The following is a 22731-nucleotide window of genomic DNA, read 5'->3' on the forward strand; positions in this document are numbered from 1 at the left end:
TCAATCAAGTTACAGGAAAGGAGGTCTGTTATATGAAGTATTCTGAGAGTGTCTCCTAAAGCTGCTGTTCTCCAGTAAGCCTAACGAGCTTAACCCATACAGTCCTGTGGAGGCAGAGAAATCCAACATGACCCTGGAGGCAGGCCTGAGGCACCGTCACTATGACTGACCTTCAAAACTTTACCTCCCGTTGTCTCATGACACATGGCAAAGCCTTTTAGTTAAGATTAGTGGATGTGACTCAGGCTTGAGAGTCAACAGTTCTAATCCTTTCATTTCAATGAATCATTTGATTAGTGAACGAACTAATTTAAGATCAAAGGATTTAAAAGCTGTGGAAACACTGGAACCTTTGGATATTGGCCACTATTCTCCTAATTTGCCTTTCCTTCTCTCCCTGGATGAGCAGCTATTTACCTTCTCACAATACCTGCCAACAGCACAAAAGCAGCTCCCATCCTGAGTGACTGGCACAGCAACAGCTAACATGCTGCCTAGCCACTTGCCTCACAGGGGGTCTCTTCTTGACACTGTTCCTGCTCCATTGCATTTTCTTTTGCTCCAGTTCCAGCCCCTCCCACCCACTGTTCCTCTCCTCCCCAAACACGGACATGGCTCTAGCTCTCAAATTATTTACATGAAATGGCTCATCTCCTTCACTACTGTTTTCCACTAGCAAGGCAGATTTCCATCCAAAACATGTTAACGATGCTAATGTTTACAACAGCAGATGTACCCAGAGTACCTCAGTCAAATGGTGCCTCAGTTGAGGAACCACTGAAAAAGGAGGTTACACACCTGAAACTGGAGATTCTTAGAGATGTGTGGTCCTTATCTGTATTACCCATGTGTCCAGAGCCTGAAAATTTGAAAATAGTGTCCGTTGGTCCACACCTGTGCCCTGGCTCACCTCGTGCCTCCATCCAAGGGAATAAAAGGGCAGGGCAGACCGACTGCCTGTCCAGTTCCTTCTCTACCGTGAATCAGATAAGATCCAAAGCAGAGAGGGGGGAGGGATAACTCAGTGGTTTGAGCATTGGCCTGCTAAACCCAGCGTTGAGAGTTCAATCCTTGAGAGGGCCCTTTTAGGGATCTGGGGCAAAAATCTGTCTGAGGATTGGTCCTGCTTTGAGCAGGGGGTTATACTAGATGACCTCCTGAGATCCCTTCCAACCCTGATATTCTATTAATCTATTCTATAAGAGAGGAAGGGGGGCGGAAAGTAGAATACAGACAGGGATCACACATCTCAAAGAACTTCCAGTTATAGGTAAGTAACCTCCGCTGCTTCTTTGGGTGATGGTCCCTATTGTATTCCACTATGGATGATTGACAAGCAGTACATAAGTAGGAGAGTACGAGGAGATAGCTGGTAGGGCTAAGCGGAGTACCGCCATCCCAAAGGCAGCATCAGCAGAAAATCCCTGCACCAGGGCAAAATGTCTTGCAAACGTGTGAACGGAGCTCCACATGGTCACTTTACAGATGTCCAGGAAGGGTACCTCCTGAAGAGATGCCATAGCTGTCACCTGTGTTCTGGTGGAATGAGCTCTTATGCTGTGGGGAGGAAGGTTCAATAGCTGATAGAGTAGAATGCAGCCAGAAATCCATTTGGAGATTCTCTGGGTGGAGAAGGCATGCCCTCTGAGTCTTTCTGCTATAGTCTAATTGATTGCCTAATTGGTTTTGTTCTGTGAAGGTAAAAGGCCAAGGCCCGCCGTACATCAAGGGACCGGAGTCTTTGTTCCTCTGCGAAAGCGTGTGATTTAGGGAAGAATATAAGTAAGTGAATCAATTGGCTAAAGTGAAAATTCAGAAACTACTTTAGGGGTGAATTGGTGCGTAGATACAGAGAAACCTTATATCCTTATGGAATATAGTGTACAGAGAACCTGCCATCATCACTCCAAGTTTGCCAACCCTTCTAGCTGAGGTGATGGCTACAAGAAAAGTGACCTTCATGTGAAGGAGAGACATGGAGCAAGATGCTGAAGGATCAAAGGGGAGTCTTGTGAATACTGAAAAAACTAGGTAGTGGTCCCACTGGGGAGTTAAGCATCTGAATAGATGGGAATGTTCTTACTAGGGCTTTTCCGGAATCTATTGGTCAATGGATGTGCGAAGACCAAGTGGTCCTGGTAAGGTGGATGGTATGCACTGATTGCCACCAAGTGGACTCACAAGAAGCAGTTGGGCAAACCTGAGGTCTTCAAAGATAGGGTATAGACCAAGATGAGAGGAATAGCTATAGTTTCTGGGAAACTGCCTCTGATGTGTCCAAGAAAAGCGCTTCCATTTTACTAGAAAATATTTTCTAGTCGAGTCCTTTCTACTATCAGAGACAATGTCTCGTATAGCTGTGGAGCATGAATGTTCTAAGGATGACCCCCATCCAAATACCAAGCCCTGAGGTGGAACGGACACAGATCGGGTGCCTGATCTGGCCATTCCACTGGGTCAGGAGCTCGGAAAACCCTGGGAAGATGATTGGTGGTAAGGGTGACATGCATAGAAGGTTGAGAAACCAGAACTGTCTGGGCCAGTAAGGGATGAACAAGATGACTCATGCTCTATCATGCCAGATTTTGCACAGAACTCGAGGCAGGAGGGGTAGCAGAGGGAAGGCATAATTGAGCTGGTCTGACCAAGAAGAAGCAGAGCACCATCGTGGGCATGGCAACCTAGGCTTCGCTGGAGCAATGTGGGGTGCATTTGCCATTTGCCTGAGAGGCAAGCAGATCCCTAGTTAGGGTCTCCCATAGAGTGAAAATATTGTGCAGTATCAAGTCATGGAGCTCCTACTCGTTGTCGACTGTGCAATGCCTGCTGAGGGAGTCTACAAGCACATTTTTTGCTTCCCCAGAAGCTAGACTGCTGATAGTGTAGCAGCAATCAAATCACCCTAGTTCCATGAACTGACTGCTTCTGCACACAGGGAGGCAGATCTCACACTTCCCTGCTTATTGATGTAGGAGACAGTCGTAACGTTGTCTGACATTATAAGGACATGTTGAGTGTGGATGAACGGAAGAAAGGACTTGCATGCCTTCTAGACTTCTCGCAACTCCAGGATATTGATGTGCATCCTGGACTCTCGTCATGCTGAGGTACACTGTGCTGCACAGCTGTTCATGTGGGCTACCCACCTGAATATGGATGCATCTAATAATGGCCCTGTCCAGAGAGGGAAAGAGAAAGTGGATGCGCACACATACCGGATGAGGATTTGTCATAGCAGGGAAGACACTATGCTGACCAGAACTGTTACCATGAGATTCATGGAATGGCGGTTTGAAGAGTATACTGACTGCAGCCACATTTGAAGGCAACAAAGGTGGAGTCTTGCAAACAGGGTGATGTAGGTGCACGAGGTCATATGACCTAGGAGAGACAGACATGACTCGATCAGTACTCAAAAGTTGTTTGTGATGTGAACTATAATACGGTTCATGGCTTCATTAATGAAGAGAGCTAGTCTATTGGGTCCGGATGCATGGAGAATATCTAAGAGTTTGTGCTGGGAGTTGTGGATCTCTTCAAGAGGAATCTGAAGCTCTCCAGAAACCCTGCAAAGGTGGTCTTGGAACTGTCGGAAGTCACGGGGGGGGAGGGGGGGGAGGGGATTAAGGGGGAGGAGATGTAGAACTCACCACTTCATTTGGGGATGAAGATGGCAGTCTTACTGGTTTCAGCTGAATCACCAGATCCGGAGCATGTTCCTCCTCCTCCCAGGGATCCAGAGGCAGATCTGAACTTTCCCTTAGAGAGGAGGCAAGAGGTGACTTCCTTGAAGATTGGGTCAACTCTGTAGGAGGGGTTTCTGGTCCCCATGCCCAATATAGTCAGTAGGAGAGATGAGATGAGGCCGAGGCTGATCCCAAACTAGTGCAGGTCTTTTGGGTGGTGGAGGACGTGTAGGGTAGGGAAAGAAAGTTTCATTGGGTGGTTTGGAATCTCCCAATGAGAAAGCTGATCCCAGGTCCCATGGCAGTACCTTTGGTGCCATTGGAGGGGAGATGTATTCTGCGTATGAGAGGAGTGATAAACTCCTTCTAGCGGTTGATTCCCTCAGAGGTGATATTATCTCCCTGGAGATGGAGGCGCCCAATGGAGGAGAGGATTCTGCATCCAGGAAAGTGAAAGTGTCTTGTGGGGCAGCAACGGATTCAGATCTCCTTGGTGTGAGAAGGGTTCTATTTGTTCGAGCCGCCGGAGCCAGCCAGGACAGCAGTACCTGGAGCTGACAGCGATCTGACTTCATCGGTGCCAATGGATCCTGGGATTTGGGAGGTGTCAAGGGTGACGGTACCGACGGAACATGTTACAGTACTGATGGAGCCCAATGCTTATGGGCTTTCTTGTCATGCCTCTGAGATTTAGGATGTTCTAAGTCCTCCAAAGCCTAACTGATAGACTTGCTCAGAGCTGAATCGGACTTCTTTGAAGTAGGTTTAGAGGAAGACTGTCTCATGCTTATGAGTGTGTGTCCTAACTTCCTGACAAGATTCCACCATTGGGTATATCCTGCACCAGAGTCAGACTTCACAGCAGGAGGCACACTCCTTGTTGAATCAGGCCAGCATACAGGGGGCGTTCCCAGGCCTGGGTCTAGCCTTCTCCATGAGGTATTTGTGGAGACTAAGTTCCTGCCCTTCTTGGGTATGGATGGGGAATGATCATCAGATACTGCACCTCGCTTCAATGGGGGCTTCCCCAAGGCAGTATAGGCAGTGCTGCTGGTCATCGCTGATCGAGAAGGATAGCAGGCAGGAAGTGCAGTTTGAAGCCTGGAGTCCTGGAACCTGAATGGAGGTGAGAGGTCTCCCCCAAGAGACTAATGTAAATATTAACAGATCTATAAAACACTAATGAATACTGCCATGAACAGATGCAAGTTGAAGGATAAAGGAAATATCAGGAAGTGTTTTGCTATGGACTCCAATGGGAAGGACCTCCAATTAATAATCCCTCAGTAATTTATCAGCTGAGGGGCTGGGAAGGATCCACTCATCCTTTGCCAACCCTTGAATCCACCCCAGCAAAGGGTTATTTAATCCTGATGCAGGACAAAAAGGACCTTAGTGTTTCACCTTGGAGGCACCTTTGAAATAATACAGTCTCTCTTGAAATTTCTAGAAGTATTCATGCTGACACTTCTGTGCCTCATCTTGTAGTCAGAGACAGATTTCTAAGCCATTCTTAAAAGGGCTGCTCTCCTATTTTGATCCCAACAATACTGAAGAAACATTAGGTCTTCAAGACCCAACTGAGGGAAATTTAGGTCAAATTTGTGGTGGCCCAGCCCTTACTACTTGTTTAAGAGACAGGGCTTGGGACAATGTCTGTATCAAGAAACATCAAGATAGAACAGGAATCCCAAATTAAGGACTCTGCTTGTGAAACTGAGTTAGAGACCAAGGGCTTGGGGAAGGGGACGTACTGCTACTATCTGCTAAGATGAACTGTGGAACTTAGCAAAGACAGATGGGCACCTAGAGTCTGATTTGCTAATTTGGGGCTCAGTAGGGAAATGGAGAGGGTCCTTTCTCTGCTTCTCTTTTAAGGAGCCAGTTTGGGGGCTAAAAGGACACTCACATTTTGCAGTTACTGGAGAGTGTGGGACACAGCCTTCTTGCAGTGAGGGTGGAAATACAGAAGGTGGCTGCGATTCAATGTACAAAGCAGCACTGAAAAAACCACATCTAGAGTAGGTCCTGCTCACAGCCCGGTGCCACCTCCTTCCCCTACTGACAGATGCTACAAGAAGCTTTCCTCCCCAACCATGGTACTTCCCCAAAAGCTGCCCCTGCTGTATGCTATTTTAGGCATTTACTACAACTATGTAGGTATTTAGAAAACTGAACAGTATCTAAGCCTAGAGCTCTGGCTAGAGATATTTTTAAAAAGTGAAAAAAATAAATAGTGTATTCATGCTTTTCCCTGTAACTCAGACTCGTGAGCTGAACTGAGCCTAAACTATGTTCTGACTGGATGGGAGTTTACTCCTGCTTCAAAATATTAAAACATAAGACTTCTCACTGAACTGCCATTTTTGTTTTATTTATATGGCTTGCAAATTTTAGAATAAAATCTACATATTGTAAATTGTACACGTGATTATATATTTATTCATAATAGCCCCAATTTCTTTATTTTAGATTCCATATGGTACTATTTAAGGAGTCTAATTTATCTGTAACAATGAGATCTTTGGGCAAGAGGCCCTATTATACACAGTGTTGGGGGAAAGCTAGCTGGGTGCAGGGTTTTGAGAAGGAATAAAATCCCAGGAAACAACATTTTTCGGCCAAAACCCCAAATCTTTGCAGTGATATATAAAACAGTGCTTCTCCTCCAAGGGTCTCAGATGCAAACACAAAAACTTCACAACACTCATGAGAAGCAGGTACCACAGCAGGAACTACACACACTTTATTGATGGGCAAACTGTGCATCAGATGGGTCGAGTGATCTCCTGAAGGTTACACAATAAGGTGGTGACAGAACTGGAAAGGGAACTCATAAGACCTGATAATCAGTCCTCTGTTCTAACCCTAACTCTACAGTACACTGCCTTTTGAAGTGACTTTGTAAATAGTACTGTGTAAATGAAACTCAAAAGGTTAATTTTTTTTATATGCACTAACCTTTAGCAGGATGTCCACAATTCTTTGTTGATACTCCACTGCTTGCTTGTCATTCTTAAAGTCTTCAAAAGTCTGCATTAGAGAAGAGAATTTGTTCCGCAATATTCTTTGGCAACTTGGGAAGAAGCTTTTCAATGTTATTCCCATAAACAAAAGCAAGTATGAGCAAAAGGGTTTGTTAAAAGGGTGTCAAAGGTGCTTTCACACTCCTTGTAAGCATGTTACTTTATCACTGGCCTTGGCTACACTTGCGAGTTACAGCACTGTAAAGGCTCCCCCAGCGCTGTAACTCACTCCCCATCCACACTGGCAAGGCATTTGCAGGGCTGTATCTCCGTGGTTGCAGCGCTGCGTGTACTCCACCTCTCCGAGAGGAATAGCAAGTATTGCACTGCCGCTGCAGTGCTGCAGCGCCAGTGTGGCCGCCCAATGTGCTGTGAATGGCCTCCAGAATCATTCGGCAGTATCCCACAATGCCTGTTCTAGCCACTCTGGTCAACAGTTCAAACTCTACTGCCCTGGCCTCAGGTAACCAACCATGTGACCGACCCTTTGCATTCCCGGGAATTTTAAAAATCCCCTTCCTGTTTGCTCAGCCCGGCGTGGCGTGGAGTGCTATCAGCGAATCTTTCCAGGTGACCATGCCTCCACGCGCCAAGCGAGCCCCAGCACGGAGCAATGGCGAGTTGCTGGACCTCATCAGTGTTTGGGGGGAGGAAGCTATACAGTCCCAGCTGCGCTCCAGCCATAGGAATTACGATACCTTCGGGAAGGTATCAAAGGACATGATGGAAAGGGGCCATGACCGGGACGCCCTGCAGTGCAGGATTAAAGTGAAGGAGCTGCGGAGTGCCTACCGCAAAGCCCGCAACGCAAACGGCCGCTTGGGTGCTCCCCCCGCGACCTGCCGATTCTACAAAGAGCTGGATGCGATACTTGGGGTTAACCCCACCTCCACTCCGAGCACCACCATGGATACTTCAGAGCCGGTGGGGGGGGGGGGAGGAAGAGAAGGAGGAGGAAAACGGGAGTGATGGTGGTGGGCTGGATGAAAACACCCCTGAATCCCTAGAGCCATGCAGCCAGGAGCTCTTCTCGAGCCAGGAGGAAGGTAGCCAGTCGCAGCAGCCGGTACTTGGTGGAGGACAAACAGAAGAGCAGGTTCCCGGTAAGCGGTTTTTTTTGGGGGGGGGGAAGGAATTTTTTTGGTGCGGGCTCTTTGGGAGAGGAGGGTTAGGCATGCATGCTTAGATGCGGAATAGTGCATTGATGTGGTTTATCACATCGCGGTAATCGGCCTCAGTAATCTCCTCAAATGTCTCATCCAGAACGTGTGCAATGCGCTTGCGCAGGTTTATTGGGAGAGCCACCGTGGTCCTTGTCCCAGCCAGGCTAACGTGTCCACGCCACTGTGCCGTGAGGGGCGGGGGAACCATTGCTGCACACAGGCAAGCTGCATATGGGCCAGGGTGGAAGCCGCATTGCAGTAGAAGACCCTCCCTTGCTTCCCAGGTCACCCTCAGCAGCGAGATATCGTCCAGGATGAACTCCTGTGGAAAATGTTGGGACAGTGTTCAGTGTAGGTGCCCCCTGAAGCTGTTGGCTCTCCCCAAGGCACAGAAACCCAGAGGACAGTGCAGCCCTGAAACAATCAGTCCCCCTTACTCCCCATTTTGAGGCTCCCATGGGATATGTGTGCTCTGTTTCGGACGGGAAAATTATGCTATTGTGTAGACCCTGTGTGTTTTCTACTCCTTAAGTGCGGGGGGAATCATTACTCTGTCTGGTATAAACAATGCTGCCTCTGTTAAATGTTGCATTTTGCCTATACAGCTGCATCAACCTTGAGACCTCAGCCGTCCCTCTTATTGCCTGCTCAGAGACTGCAAAGACTCAGGAAGCGACCGAGAAAAAGCAAAGACGACATGCTGCAAGAAGTGATGCGACAATATATTAAAGAGAATGAGAAAGCACAGGACTGGAGGGAGAGAGAAAGCAGGATCCGCCAGGAAAACGCAGCGCACCAGCGGCAAAGCACCGCGCGCCGGCAGCAAAGCACTGATAGGCTCATAAGCATCCTGGAGCGCCAAGCAGATGCTATCCAGGAGCTGGTAGCCATGCAGAAAGAGGAGCAGTACCGCAAACGCCACCCCCCCTACAGCCCTTGTCCCAAAACTCTTTCCGTTGTGCCCCACTGTCACCTCCAACCCACTTTCCCCAACTTCCGTGTTTTTCACACCACCCGCTGCCTCCAACACCAGTATCTTCACCACCCAGTCCTGAAAACCACGACCCTTACCCTCTGCACTCAACCCCATCACCATGCAGTATAGCTGTCCTGAAGTGCAGCACTCACTGCACAGCACACCAGACAGGACATACGCGAATCTGTGATTGTACTGTTCCCCACTCCAACCCCTTGTTTCTTTTCAATAAATGGATTCTTTGGCTTTGAAAACATTCTTTATTATTGCATAAAGTAAAAGACTCCTTAGCCCAGGAAATAAACAGGCACTGCAAGTCTGCTTGTCTGCTAAGCAGACACGGATTCCTAAAGATTGGAACTACTGCACTTCAGCAGTGATATCTGGTGCCCTGCACGGGAGTGGTTTTCAGCCTCAAATTGCTCCCTCAAGGCATCCCTAATCCTTGCAGCCCCGCGCTGGGCGCCTGTAATAGCCCTGCTCTCTGGCTGTGCAAATTTAGCCTCCAGGTGTTGAACCTTGGAGGTCCATGCCTGAGTGAAGCTTTCACCCTTCCCTTCACAAATATTATGGAGGGCACAGCACGCGGATATAACCGCGGGGATGCTGTTTTCGGCCAAGTCCAGCTTCCCATACAGAGATCGCCAGCGGCCCTTTAAACAGCCAAAACACTCCATAGTCAGTCGTTCGGCACCGGCTCAGCCTGTAGTTGAACCGTTCCTTGCTGCTGTCAAGGCTCCCTGTGTAGGGTTTCATGAGCCACGGCATTAACGGGTAAGCGGGATCTCCAAGGATCACAATGGGCATTTCAACTTCCCCTACCGTGATCTTCCACTCTGGGAAAAAAGTCCCAGCCTGCATCTTCCTGAACAGTCAAGTGTTCCGAAAGATGCGTGCGTCATGCACCTTTCCGGGCCAGCCTGTGTTAATGTCAATGAAACGCCCACGGTGATCCACAAGCGCCTGGAGAACCATAGAGAAATACCCCTTCCGATTAATGTACTCGGATCCTAGGTGAGGTGGTGCCAGAATAGGAATGTGCGTGCCATCTATTGCCCCTCCACAGTTAGGGAACCCCATTTGTGCAAAGCCATCCACTATTTCCTGCACGTTACCCAGAGTCACGGTTCTTCTGAGTAGGATGTGATTAATGGCCTTGCAAACTTGCATCAACACGATTCCAACAGTCGACTTTCCCACTCCAAACTGGTTTGCAACCAACCGGTAGCTGTCTGGAGTTGCCAGCTTCCAGATTGCAATAGCCACCTGCTTCTCCACTGGCAGGGCAGCTCTCAATCTCGTGTCCTTGCGCCGCAGGGTAGGGGCGAGCTCCTCACACAGTCCCATGAAAGTGGCTTTTCTTATCCGAAAGTTCTGCAGCTACTGCTCGTCATCCCAGACTTCCATGACGATGTGATCCCATCACTCGGTGCTTGTTTCCCGAGCCCAAAAGCGGCGTTCCACGGTACTGAGCATGTCCGTGAATGCCACAAGCAATTTCGTGTCATACGCGTTACGCGGCTCGATAGCATCGTCAGACTCCTCACCCTCACTGTCACTTTGGATCTTAAGGAATAGCTCGACAGCCAAACGTGACGTGCTGGCGAGACTCGTCAGCATACGCCTCAGCAGTTCAGACTCCATTTCCCGCAGACAGATCGCGCTGCACAGAAACCGTTGAAAGATGGCGCCAAAGGTGGACGGAAACAAAGGGATTTCTGGGATGCGAAGCGATGCATCACGGGGCATTGGAACAGGACCCAGAATCCCCCGCACCCACGCCCCCTTCCCACAACCCACGGCACCAGAATGGGAAAAGGTGCTCTGTGGGATAGCTGCCCATAATGCACCGCTCCCAATAGCGCTGCAATTGCCGCAAATGTGGCCAGGACAGTGCGCTGGGCAGCTGTCAGTGTGGACAGACTGCAGCGCTTTCCCTACTCAGCTGCACGAAGTCAGGTTTAACTCACAGCGCTGTACATCTGCAAGTGTAGCCAAGGCCACTATCTTTCAGGAGCCAAATGTCCCCTTGTTTCCTTTTGTTGGCCTGCTTAAGTGACTCTAAGGCACTTGATACTTTGGTGATAGAACAGACAGCCTGATTAGATAAGACAAGTATAGTGGGAAGGGGAAGAAGTGAAGGCAAGAGAAAATATGAATAAAGAAAATGTTAATATTAAAACGTTCTCCTATTGAGGCACAAGCCTGAGAGTTAGTTATTTTTATCCCACCTGCAATTTTAGCAATGGCTTGAAAAGAGAATGGTTAGCCCAGTGCACACACCAGAGTCATATTTTAAAGCCAGAAGGGACCATTACGGTCATCTAGTCCAACCTCCTTTACAACACAGGCCAGAGAATGTCACCAAGGATACATCTACTCAGAAATTAAACACCCGCAGCTGGCCTGGGTCAGCTGACTCAGACTTGTTGGGCTCAGGCTGCAGGGCTGTAAAACTGCTGTATAGAATGTTTGGGCTCGGCCTGCAGCCTGAGCTCTGAGACCCCAGGAGTGGGAAGGGTCCTAGAACCTAGACTCCAGGCCAAGCCCAAACATCTACACAGCAATTTTTAGCCTCACAGCCCCAGTCAGCTGACCCAGCACAGCCCCGGCTGTGCCGCGGGTCTTTTATTCCAGTGTAGATATACCCCAAATGGTTCCTGCATCAAGCCAATAACCTCTGGTTTAGCTAGTGTCTGTCTTTTAGAAAGACAACTTGAGATTGTGCAACAATGATAGATGAACAGAAGAGCTAGCTCCCCACCACCACCACCCTTTGCTGAACTTGAATAGCTCTTACCAGTGCAAGAACGTTAAGGAACTCTCTGGTATCAAAGTGCAGCAGCGTACGAACATACGGGTAGACTTCTTCATCTGCAGATGCTTCAGCTGAGTGGAGACGGATAAGAAATTCAAACACCTGCAACGAATATTTACACAAATGTTGAAAATTTCCCACTATTACTCCCATTGTCACTGGTTGAATACCTGAAGAAAGAGTTCTAAACTCTTCTAAAACACAAAAATACAAGTTAATAGAACCATTTTTACTTGAGTGTCTTAAGTAGTGTAGGATGAACGTACAGCACAGTATTCTGGTATTGAGCTCCATACACCATTGTGAAAGTTTACCTTGCAGCATAAACTCAACAAGCAAGTAGTATCACTATACATAAAGCAGTTCGGTTTAAAATATCACATGATTTCTTAAAAGCTCTTACACAACTGACAATTACTTTACTGCGGCTCAGTTGCATAAGCAGAGATCCTCTCTGTATGCTCCTCTACTGATGAATACAGGCCAGGAGCAAAAATAATTACAGCCAACATTTTCAGACCTGAGTATCTAACTTTAGGCACTTGGATCCATATTTAGACATCTAGATAAGTGGCATGGTGCAGATCCCTACTGAAGTCTATGGGAGCTGAAGGTGCTCAGCACTTCAAAGTTCAGGCCACTTATTCAGGTGCCTCACTTAGGGCACCTATATATGAAATTTTTTTCTGAAACATTTTGAAGTTCAAAGTACCACCACATACAACACAATTTTGCCTAAAATCAATGGTGAACACTGATGTGGTCATAGGCCAGCCACGAAGCTACAAGTTACAAGCTGAAACACACAATGAACCTTATAGGAAAAAACAGTCCCACTTACATAGCAATTTACATCTTCAGAGAGATGTACAAACACTAACCTTCACAATCACCTGTCAGTAGGTAAGCTGGTATTATTCCCACTTTATAGATATGAAGTCTGGGTAACAGACAAGTGAAATGACCTGGCCTAGTTCACACAACAAATCTGCAGAAAAACCTGAGAAACTTTCAGTCGTGTGCCTCTACACCTGGCCAATGAGCACAGTAATCTCAGCAAACTGCATTTTAGTGTTAGAAAATATCTGATTTGGAAATTTCTGTCCTGGATCCCTTCATAGCAGTTGGAGGCAAGTCAGATCTTTAAGTGGACAAAACTTTTCACATTTGCAGCAGAATCTTTCAACCAGAACAAATGTCTAATAAAAAAAACACACTCAGACACTGCCAAGGTGTCAGACTGTTGGACATGAAGGAGCCAAAAATGGAGAAGTACCTGAGAATCGACTCTCCCGTTCACATCCAACAGCCCAAATACTGGAGAGTTCAAGGCAGTAACAGCCATTCCAAGCAGGGAGGGAGGAACAACAACTATGTACATTTAAATTACAACTAGTGGTCTGAGACATGGAGAGTTTACAAAGATACTACTTCCTGCAGTATCCTACCAAATGTCAGGTTGACTGACATTGGGTGGCCATATTAAGTCTGAAAGGTTGAGGGGTGAAGAGCAGATAGCTGCTCTATAAATCTCATAAGTTGCCTGAGTCCTTTCTGCCCAAGATACAGCTCGTGGAGGGTGTAGTGACTCCTTGAGGAAGGATAAGTTCCTCTGCCTTATTAGTCAGAGATACGAGCCTGGATTCATCTTGCTACCTTCCCCAGTTGATAAAGGAAAATTGGGTATTATGGTTTCTACAGCTTTTGGCTTCACTTGGATTCTCACGGGTTGTGTCAGACTCCTTAGAGTGTTTAACGTTAGGGTGGAAAGACAGCAGAACTCTTTCTGGGAATGGAGTATTAACTTTCAGGCTCGAGGAAGGATCAGCCACAGAACTCTTCCAGCTGTAATGTACATTTAATAGATCAGTAAAGGGAGTCCAGAGTTCAGAGTACCCTTCTCGTGCATGGACACTGCACCAAGTGGCTCACTGAGGGCTTTGACCTGAGCCTACATGACAGTGTTTGGCCTCCAAGAAGGAAATCTGCAGAGGCACAAGATTCACAAGTGAAGCAGATGTCTGAAGATGATGAGATACTCAGCTGGGGCTCATGCAAGAATGCACTATGAATTGCAGCAACATGTCTCAGGAGATGAGCTTCTAAACCCAAAGAAATCCCACTCTGAAGAAAAGGCTATGCCTTATTTTTCCCCACTTTTTGTATAAATTTTCTTGTCAATTCAACAGTGGTACAACTTCAGCCAGTGAGTTATACAGTAGAACCTCAGTTTTGAACACCTCAGGAATGGAGGTTGTTCATAACTCTGAACAAAACATTATGGTTGTTCTTTCAAAAGTTTACAATGGAACATTGACTTAATACAGTTTTGAAACCTTACTTTGCATAAGAAAAATGCTGCTTTCCCTTTTTTTAGTAGTTTACATTTAACACAGTACTGTACTGTATTTGCCTTTTTTGGGGGGGGGGGGGGGGGGGTGGGTCTTTGCTGTTGCCTGATTGTGAACTTCCGGTTCCAAATGAGGTGTGTGGTTGACTGGTCAGTTCATAATTCTGATGTTCGCAACTCTGAGGTTCTATTGTATATTCAGTAGGTGGACTCTTTCCTAGATTCAAGGTGATGTCCACAACCTTGGCTGAGTAGCCTAGAGTAATGATCGGTGTTTCTCAGATCCTAGGCTGCTAAATGAAGGCCCAGATTGGGGTGAAATATCAGACCCTGAAATAGAAAGCCCTCTTGTACTAGAAGTATCCACAATGTATCAAGTTCCAAGAACCACCGTTATTGAGGCCAATCAAGAGCTATCAGAAGAACTCTGGAAAGAGCACAGCTAGGGAACACTGACCCTCATTGCTGCTGTTCCTGGAGACTGAGGTACTGGCTGTGCTGGACCATGCTACCAGAGGCGTTGCTGCTGTGCTAATGTAGATGTTGAGCTAGGACACGGTACTCCTGAGGATTGTGGGGGAAGAGTGCCTGAGTCTGTCATGAATGGTATAGAGAAAAAGTGTTATTTAGCCCTTCATATAACACAAGAACTAGGGGTCACCCAATGAAATTAATAGGCAGAAGGTTTAAAACAAACAAAAGGAAGTATTTCTTCACATTATGCACAGTCAGCCTGTGGAACTCATTGCCGGGGATGTTGTGAAGGCCAAGAGTATAACTGGATTAAAAAAAGAATTATGTAAATTCATGGAGGATAGTCCATCAATGACTATTAGCCAACATGGTCAGAGACAACCCCGTGTTCTGGGTGTTCCTAAGCCTCTGACTGCCAGAAGCTGGGACTGGACAACTGAAGATCAATCACTCAAAAATGCCCAGTTCTGTTCATTCCTTTTCAAACCATTTGGCACCAGCCACTGTCAGAAGACAGGACACTGGTCTAGATGGAACATGGGTCTGACCCAGTAAGATCGTTCTTATGTAGTTTGTTGCCTGCCACAGCAACTGGGGCACACCTGGCTTACACATCCATTGGGAGGTTGGTCCTGGCATCCTGAAACACTGTCAGTGATCTAGCCTTCCTTAACACACCAGAGCAGTTTAGCTCATTTTTGTAGCAATTTGGCTTGCTCCTACACCTGCTCCATGTTTTCTGCTCTGACAAATAGCCACGACAAGGGAAGCAGCAAGCACAGTCCCTCAGAAAATACAATGTGGTCACATACTCTAAATCCAAAATGATAAAATCTGAAGACACCAAATTGCAAAGTTAGTTACGGAAGTAAAACTGACCAGAAACGCAGAAAACAGTCCCTCTGCCCCGGCTCAGCAAAGGTCTGGCCTGCCTCCAAGTGCTATGGAGAGAGGAGTAATGCAGTGTACAAATTGCTGGGTGACAAAGGGGAAAGATACACTAGACTGGCAAGGTTTTGAAGATGCAGATACAGCATCTGGAGGGGATGCTAAAGGTGAAGGGAAAACCAGTGGAGGTACTGAAGGAGAAAGGTGCAGCAGCAGGATCACTAAACAGCAGAGTTTAAAAGGCAAATATGAGCATTGGGGGAACCAGGAAGAGGTGGCTGCAACAGTTAAGGCAAAAGAGGCCTTGGGTATGAGCCAAGATTTTAGCCACGGGAATACCGAGGAAGGGGTGCTGAAGGTTGTACTGCCAAGGCCTTTAATGTACTCATGTCTGTAGCTGAAAGTTTGTCTAAATGGGTGAAAAGCCCATAGAAGTCCTGAGTAGCTAGTGTGCACCAGCTAACTTCCCCTGCAGACAATCTTACCGAGCACTAGGAGAACCTTTGCATTCATTAGCTTAATACATTTTGGAAGTGTACTAAGATAAACTGCCATAAATGCGCAGTAAGAGCCTCCACCCGGAAAGTTGGTGTGGAGTAGTTGGCGTGCTTTAAATCCACACCCTAGTTTACTGTGCACTAAATTCCCCATGTAGATAAGTCCTGAATGACTTCAGTCCCTACTGTTGTCAATAAAGTACTATTCAGGAGCACTACAATCACTCCCTACTTCTGAATGCATGGCTACCCATACATTGCACTTCACTTCAAGGGTCCTAAGAGGTCAGCTATAATGAAAGCGCAAAACCTAGAACTTTTCCGACTTTAATTTCCGTAGTCCTAGCTGCCTAAAGTCACCAAAGTCTGTCTAGAGACTAGACTGAGGACTGCATGTTTTCCCATTTCTCAAGGAAGCAAGAGGAATATTAAGCTTGATGTCAGCCTTTTACAAACAGCTGTGTGGTAATCCATGGTGGGTTATAAGCTCACAGGGCTGCAGATATCCAAGTTGCAGTAGTTTTCTATCATACACCTACCAGTAGATAAAAAGTAGGTAAGACGACAAGGTGATCCTTTATCTCTTAACAACAGTCCTGCAATACCTGCTTCATTCCCTATGATGAACAGTGTCCTTCCAAATTAATACTCACCTGGTTTTTAACCAAGGGTACCAGATCTTCAGGAATATCACCCAATGGATAAGCACGGCCTGCTAAACAGCAACTGTGGTAAAAGGAAAGAAACCAGTTACTACAAAGCATTGATCTAGTACCACCCAATCCTAAACAGACTGGAACAGTGCCTTTTTTTTTTTCCCCCCCGGAGCTGCCTAGTCTTCAGTATGCATTTTTTAAAAATCAGTTCTTCATATCAAAGCACAAAACTAGATAAGCATGTATCCTTAACAACAGTGCTATTATCAGAAGGGAAAAGACAGTTACCTTTTCCGTAATTGGTGTTCTTCGAGAGGTGTTGCTCATGTCCATTCCACAGTAGGTGTGCGTGCTCGCCCTGTGCACCGGTGCCAGAAGTTTTCCCCTTAGCATTACCTGTAGGGGAGCGCCGCTAGCAACCCCTGAAGTGGTGCCACCATGGCACGGTATAAGGGACGCTGCGCACTCCCCCCCACCCCTCGTTCCTTCTTGCTGGAAAACTCCAACAGAGGTGAAGGAGGGAGGGATGTGGAATAGACATGAGCAACACATCTCGAAGAACACCAGTTACGGAAAAGGTAACTGTCTTTTCTTCTTCGAGTGATTGCTCATGTGCATTCCACAGTAGGTGATTCCCAAGCTATAACTGTTAGAGGTGGGTAGGAGTTCACAGACACTTGGGACTGACCACTGTCCTGCCAAACCCAGCATCCTCCCTGGTCTGGGAGATGATTGCATAATGCGAGGTGAACGTGTGTGCCAATGACCATGTTGCAGCTCTACAAAAGTCCTGAATAGGGACGTGAGCTAGAAAGGCGGCTGACAAGGCTTGCGCCCTTGTTGAGTGCGCTCTCACAATTGGTGGCAGGGGAACTCCTGCCAGGTTGTAACAAGTACGGATACATGAAGTGATCCGGCTGGAGAGCCGTTGAGTGGAGATCGGCCAACCCTTCATTCGTTCAGCCGTGGCAATAAACAGCTGTGTAGACTTCCTGAACAGTTTTGTCTGTTCCAGGTAAAAAGCCAGGGCCCGTCTCACATCTAGCATGTGAAGACAGTGCTCCTCACTAGATGCATGAGGCTTGGGACAGAGTCCCGGAAGGGAAATGTCCTGGCTCATATGATAGGCTGAGACCACCTTGGGGAGGAACGAAGGGTGTGGGCGGAGCTGGACCTTATCTTTATGAAACACCGTATACGGGGGTTCAGAGGTTAGGGCCCGGAGCTCTGAGACACTCCAAGCAGACATGATTGCCACAAGAAAGGCTACTTTCCATGAAAGGTTGGACCAGGAGCATGTGGCAAGCGGCTCAAACGGAGGCCCTGTCAGCCTGGCCAGAACCAAGTTCAGGTCCCACTGTGGAACAGGGGGCCTAACATATAAGGAAAGAGGTGCTCCAAGCCCTTAAGGAATCAACCAGTCATGGCATGAGAAAATACTGTGTGGCCTTGCACAGGCGGGTGGAAGGCCGATATGGCTGCCAAATGCACTTTGACAGACGAGGGTGCTAGACCCTGGGCTCTGAGATGAAGGAGATAATCCAGTATTAGCTGGAGTGGAGCAGCCACTGATGAGACGCTGCTATCGGCGGCCCATCAAGAAAACCTTGACCACTTTGCCAGGTAAGCCTGATGCGTGGAGGGCCTCCTGTTTCCAGGAGGACTCGCTGGATGCCCTCTGAGTAGGTCCTTTCCTCTTGGTCTAACCATTGAGCAATCATGCCATGAGGTGGAGGGCTGCAACGTTGGGGTGGAGAAGGCAACCTTGGTCATGAGAGAGAAGGGCTGGACGGGTCAGCAACGGCCATGGAGGGGCAATAGACAGGGCGTCAGAGTCCCATACCAGTGTTGTCTGGGCCATGCCAGGGCAATCATGAGGACGCAAGCCTTGTCCGTCTTGATTTTTTCCAGGACCTTGCTGATCAACAGAATTGGGGGAAAGGCATATAGCAGCTGGCCCGACCAGGACAGAAGGAAGGCATCGGAAATCGTGCCCTTGCCCAGGCCCCTTCTGGAGCAAAACCGGGGGGCACCCGTGGTTCTGCCTGGTTGCGAAGAGCTTTACTTGGGGAGTACCCCACGTTTGGAAGATCATGTGAGTCACCCCCTGGTGCAGCGATCACTCTTGCTGGGAGGAGAAGTCCCAGCTCAGGCGATCTGCTCAAGAGTTCTGGATGCCCGGTAAGTGGTGGGCTTCCAAGTAGATATTGTGGGCAATGCAGAAATCCCACAGCCAGAGGGCTTCCTGGCAGAGGGCTGTGGAGTGGGCGCCGCCTTGCCTGTTGATGTAGAACATCGAGGCCGTGTTGGCCGTGAGAACTCTGACCCTGCCTGCAAGGCACAAGCAAAAAGCCACGCAGGCCAGACCGACTGCTCAGAGCTCCTTGACGTTTATGTGCAGGCCTAGTTCCTCTGCAGACCACAAGCCTTGGGTCTGGAGGTCTCCCACATGGGCTCCCCAATCCAAATCCGACACATCGGACAACAGTTCTATGGTTGGGGAGCAGCTCCTGAACGGGACCCCTCGGAGCACGTTCTCCGGGGTGGTTCACCAAAGGAGGGAGGCTAGTACAGTCTCGGGCACGGTAAGGACTTTGTCCAAACTGTCTCTGGACTGGGAGAACATCGAGGCCAGCCAGAGCTTAAGAGGCCACACTCGGAGTCTGGCATGGCGTACCACGTACGTGCATGCTGCCATGTGACCCAGCAGCTGGAGGCAGGCCCTGGCAGTTGTCACGGGAAACCTCATGATCATTCTGATGAGATCCCTCAAGGTTTTGAAGCTGTCCAGAGGGGGCGAAGCTCTGCCACCGTGCCATGGTGGTACCACTCCAGGGGTCGCTAGGCGCGCTCCCCTATGGGTACTGCTAAGGGAAAAACTTCCGATACCGGTGCATGTGGCGAGCATGCACACCTACTGTGGAATACACATGAGCAATCACTCAAAGAAGAATCCAAGTTTTCTGCATAAACATAACCAATTAGTGCTGTACTGTCGCACAGGAAACAGGAGGTGGCACTGGGACTTTGAGAGGGGAAACATGAAAAATTATGTGAGTATATTTTGGGCAGCATTTGGAGCAACACCGAGTCTCCTCTTTTCAGATTCATTAGAATCTTGGATGTGGCGTGCTCAGATTCAAGAAGTGGAGACTGGATATTAACCACCTGTGATGGGGTGTTCACCCCACACAAGGCCCAGAAGGTTAAAATGGCCAGGTGGGCCAATTAACTCCCCTGCAGAAGCCAGGAAAAAGGGAATTGATTAGAAGCACACTCAGCTAGAGGAGCCTATATAAGCCAGGAAGCCAGCAACAGAAGAGGTGGCAGGGAAGGAGTCTGAAGTCACTCCCTGGGAGAAAGGACATGTGTAGGGAGCTATGGGCAAGTAGCCTACAGTTACTCTCAGAGAAGGGAGTGTGGCTTGGCAAGCGCAGAGAAGGGGGAGAGCCAGAGAGGTAGGCAAGGCTCAAGGGAAAAGCAGCGAAGTGTGGGGTAGGTCAAACCTTGGCTGCCAATAAGAGGGCCCCTGAGCCAGGACCTGAAGTAGAGGGCAGGCCCAGGTCCTCCTACTCGCTGCTGATGGAGTGGCACTGGCAGGGCAGTGAGCAGGAAGACTCCCTGAGCCCATTTATCAAGAGGGGCTTTGATACCCAGGAAGGGGAGAACACACATGGTGACCCAGCCAGAGGGCTGAGTCATGAAAGAGGTGGCTGTGGATCCTGGAACGAGAGGGGTCTGCAGGATGAGAGGACAACGGAAAGACTTTGCCAGGGTGGTGGTGATTGTATGCAACACCTGGCAGAGCTAATCCCCAGGACAGCCAGGAGGCAACGTCACTAGTGGTGAGTGCACACTGGGACACCACTATTGGCCAATAATCTCAGAACAGCATTGGTCATAGGGGCATAGAGTTTAGGCCAGAAGGGACCACCAGATCATATAATCTGACCTCCTGTATATCACAGACCACCAGCACCATCCAGCACCTGTACCAATAACTGAAATTAGACTGAAGTATTACAGCTCACAAGACACTAGACTATTCTTATTATTTGACCCTAAATGCATGACTTTACACTTGTACTATTGAACTGAATTTCATCTCATTTAGGTTACTTCAATCTTCAAGGTCACACACATCCTCCTGTTCAATATTCCAATCCTCCTCTGTATTGATGATGCCTCCCAACTTTGTATCATCATAGGATGGTCAATAGAGGAAACAATTTATTACAACAAGCAAAACCACCTACAGAATCCACAAAGGTTGCCAACATGAAAGATTAAAAATGGATTTCTGGGCTATGAAGCCCTGGAGTAGGGGAACGTTCTGCAGTTGGCATGGAAGGGGGCATTATCACCATTATGAAGTCAAAGACAGTATGCCGAAGCCCGAGTCAGGAGCACCCAAGTTCTAATCCCACCTGTGCTACTTGGTGTGTGGTCATGGGTCACTTCATTTCTCTGCTTCTGTTAAATGCTTTGTAAAACGTAGATATTACTACTTTTCACAGATTTTATCATAATATATTCTGACCTCCTTCATGACACAGAATTCCACCTACCATGCATCACAGGGTTATTGGGAGCATTAGTGTCTGTACAGCAATTTCAGCATGTAAATGCATTCTAAGTATCTTACCTTATGTACACAAGGAGCTTGTTCCCCATAACCACCTTCTCATCTAAGAACACAGAAAAAGTTTTTTGTCGCTTTTTATCCAAATAACTAGACAACAGAATAAGGATCTAATCTTTATTTACTGACAGGAAAATCTCATTTACTTGAGCATTAATTGTTATTCATGACAAAAGTGGTGTCAGTACAGTCTTATGGAATTTTTCCATTCTCGATAACTTTACATATTTGCAGCATGTTTGTGTGAGAAAGGATAGTAGCTTGAGAACTAGCTGAAGACAGTTTAAAGAAGAAAGTACTTAAGACTTATTTATAGGCTGTGCAAAGTCTGGAGTCCTAAACAGTAACACCATCTCCTCCCCAACTCCCTAAATTAGAAGTGCTCAGAGACCAATTAAACTTATGATCAAATATACTAGAAATATCAAACAGTATCAAAGCTGTAAAATCTTAAAGGCAAGTATTCTGTACCTGTGAGAGACTTCCCAGCATTAAGTGGAGGAGCAATGACATTGAACAATTTCTGCAACAGTGAAAAAAAGAGAAGTTTCAATATTGTTTATAATTGTTATACATCACATAATTTAAGTGCCAACAAGTCGGTCAGCAATATGCAAACAAGTCGAGTTAGTTCCTGCCCCCAAAGAGCTTAGAGCCTAAAAGGAACACAAAGCTAAAGAGAGTGTCAGAGAATATGAAATAGTCCATGACAAGACAAACGCAATGCCTGGTTTTATAACCTGTATTGTTTAAGAAGGTACCTCCCCGAGAAAGGACAAGCTCACCAAGTTTTACAACAAAAGAAGGCACAGAAAGAAAGGCCTGTGCAAAGGTTCCCTAAATGTACTTGTGCTAGGGAAGCATTTCTCCATCTGCTGATCCTGCGATGATCTATGAGAGCAGCCTTTGTCAAATAAACTTTCCTACATCTGTTAGATCAAAGCTTCCCTCTAGTGGTGCTTAGTTGCTTCCCAGGAATCTAGAGTGCACATTAAAAAAAAAAGAGAGAGACTAGCTGGCAAGCTCTAGCATGCAATGAGCTCGGGGAGCCACAGAGACAAGATAAGCAATAGTACCAGGGAGCACTGCTGATCAGCCCAGCTCCCCCAGCCTCTGATTCCTGCCTCCATGGCTCCCCAGCTCTGCTGCCTAACCCTCCCCAACAGCCCATACCACCACAAGCTTCCTAACCATCTACTAAGGTTCACCCAAGGGAACCTCAAACCCAAGGACCTAGTGAGCTATGTTAGAGCCAGGCTGCTCTCTGGAGAGCACAGCAGGTTCAGCCACCAGAATTGTTTTCCCTAGGACAGCAACAGGCTCCACCTTCCCAGCAAACATTTTCTGCAAGTCTCCCCAAGAACCTATCCACTTCCTCGCCCATTACCAGGACAGAGGGAAGAAAACTCCTTGCCTTGGGAAGTGGAGTTTGTAGTTCCACTAGTGAGGGACTTACTTTGGCTGACAAATCAGCTGTGTTTTGCCAGAAAGGAGCCCTAAGTTCATCAGACAGAGACTCTCCAGGGGAGCATAAATTGAGCTGTGGGTATGAAGA

At 47.5% G+C, this 22731-nt stretch overlaps 1 protein-coding gene across 1 annotated transcript in view; it reads right to left on the reverse strand.

The window, feature by feature from the left end:
* VPS8 (VPS8 subunit of CORVET complex) overlaps nt 1–22731 on the reverse strand; it is a 264409-nt gene that overhangs the window by 131903 nt on the left and 109775 nt on the right. Inside the window, exons 24-28 of the mRNA XM_029911106.1 lie at nt 21648–21699; nt 21180–21222; nt 16532–16604; nt 11652–11771; nt 6648–6719 (exon numbers count right to left, since the gene is read on the reverse strand). Of these exons, the coding sequence (XP_029766966.1) occupies nt 6648–6719; nt 11652–11771; nt 16532–16604; nt 21180–21222; nt 21648–21699 (360 nt within the window). The remainder of the gene's footprint in view (nt 1–6647; nt 6720–11651; nt 11772–16531; nt 16605–21179; nt 21223–21647; nt 21700–22731) is intronic.

This window comes from Terrapene carolina, unplaced genomic scaffold (assembly GCF_002925995.2).
Source record: "Terrapene carolina triunguis isolate 2854851 unplaced genomic scaffold, T_m_triunguis-2.0 Scaffold88, whole genome shotgun sequence".
NCBI classification, from domain to species: Eukaryota; Metazoa; Chordata; order Testudines; family Emydidae; genus Terrapene; species Terrapene triunguis.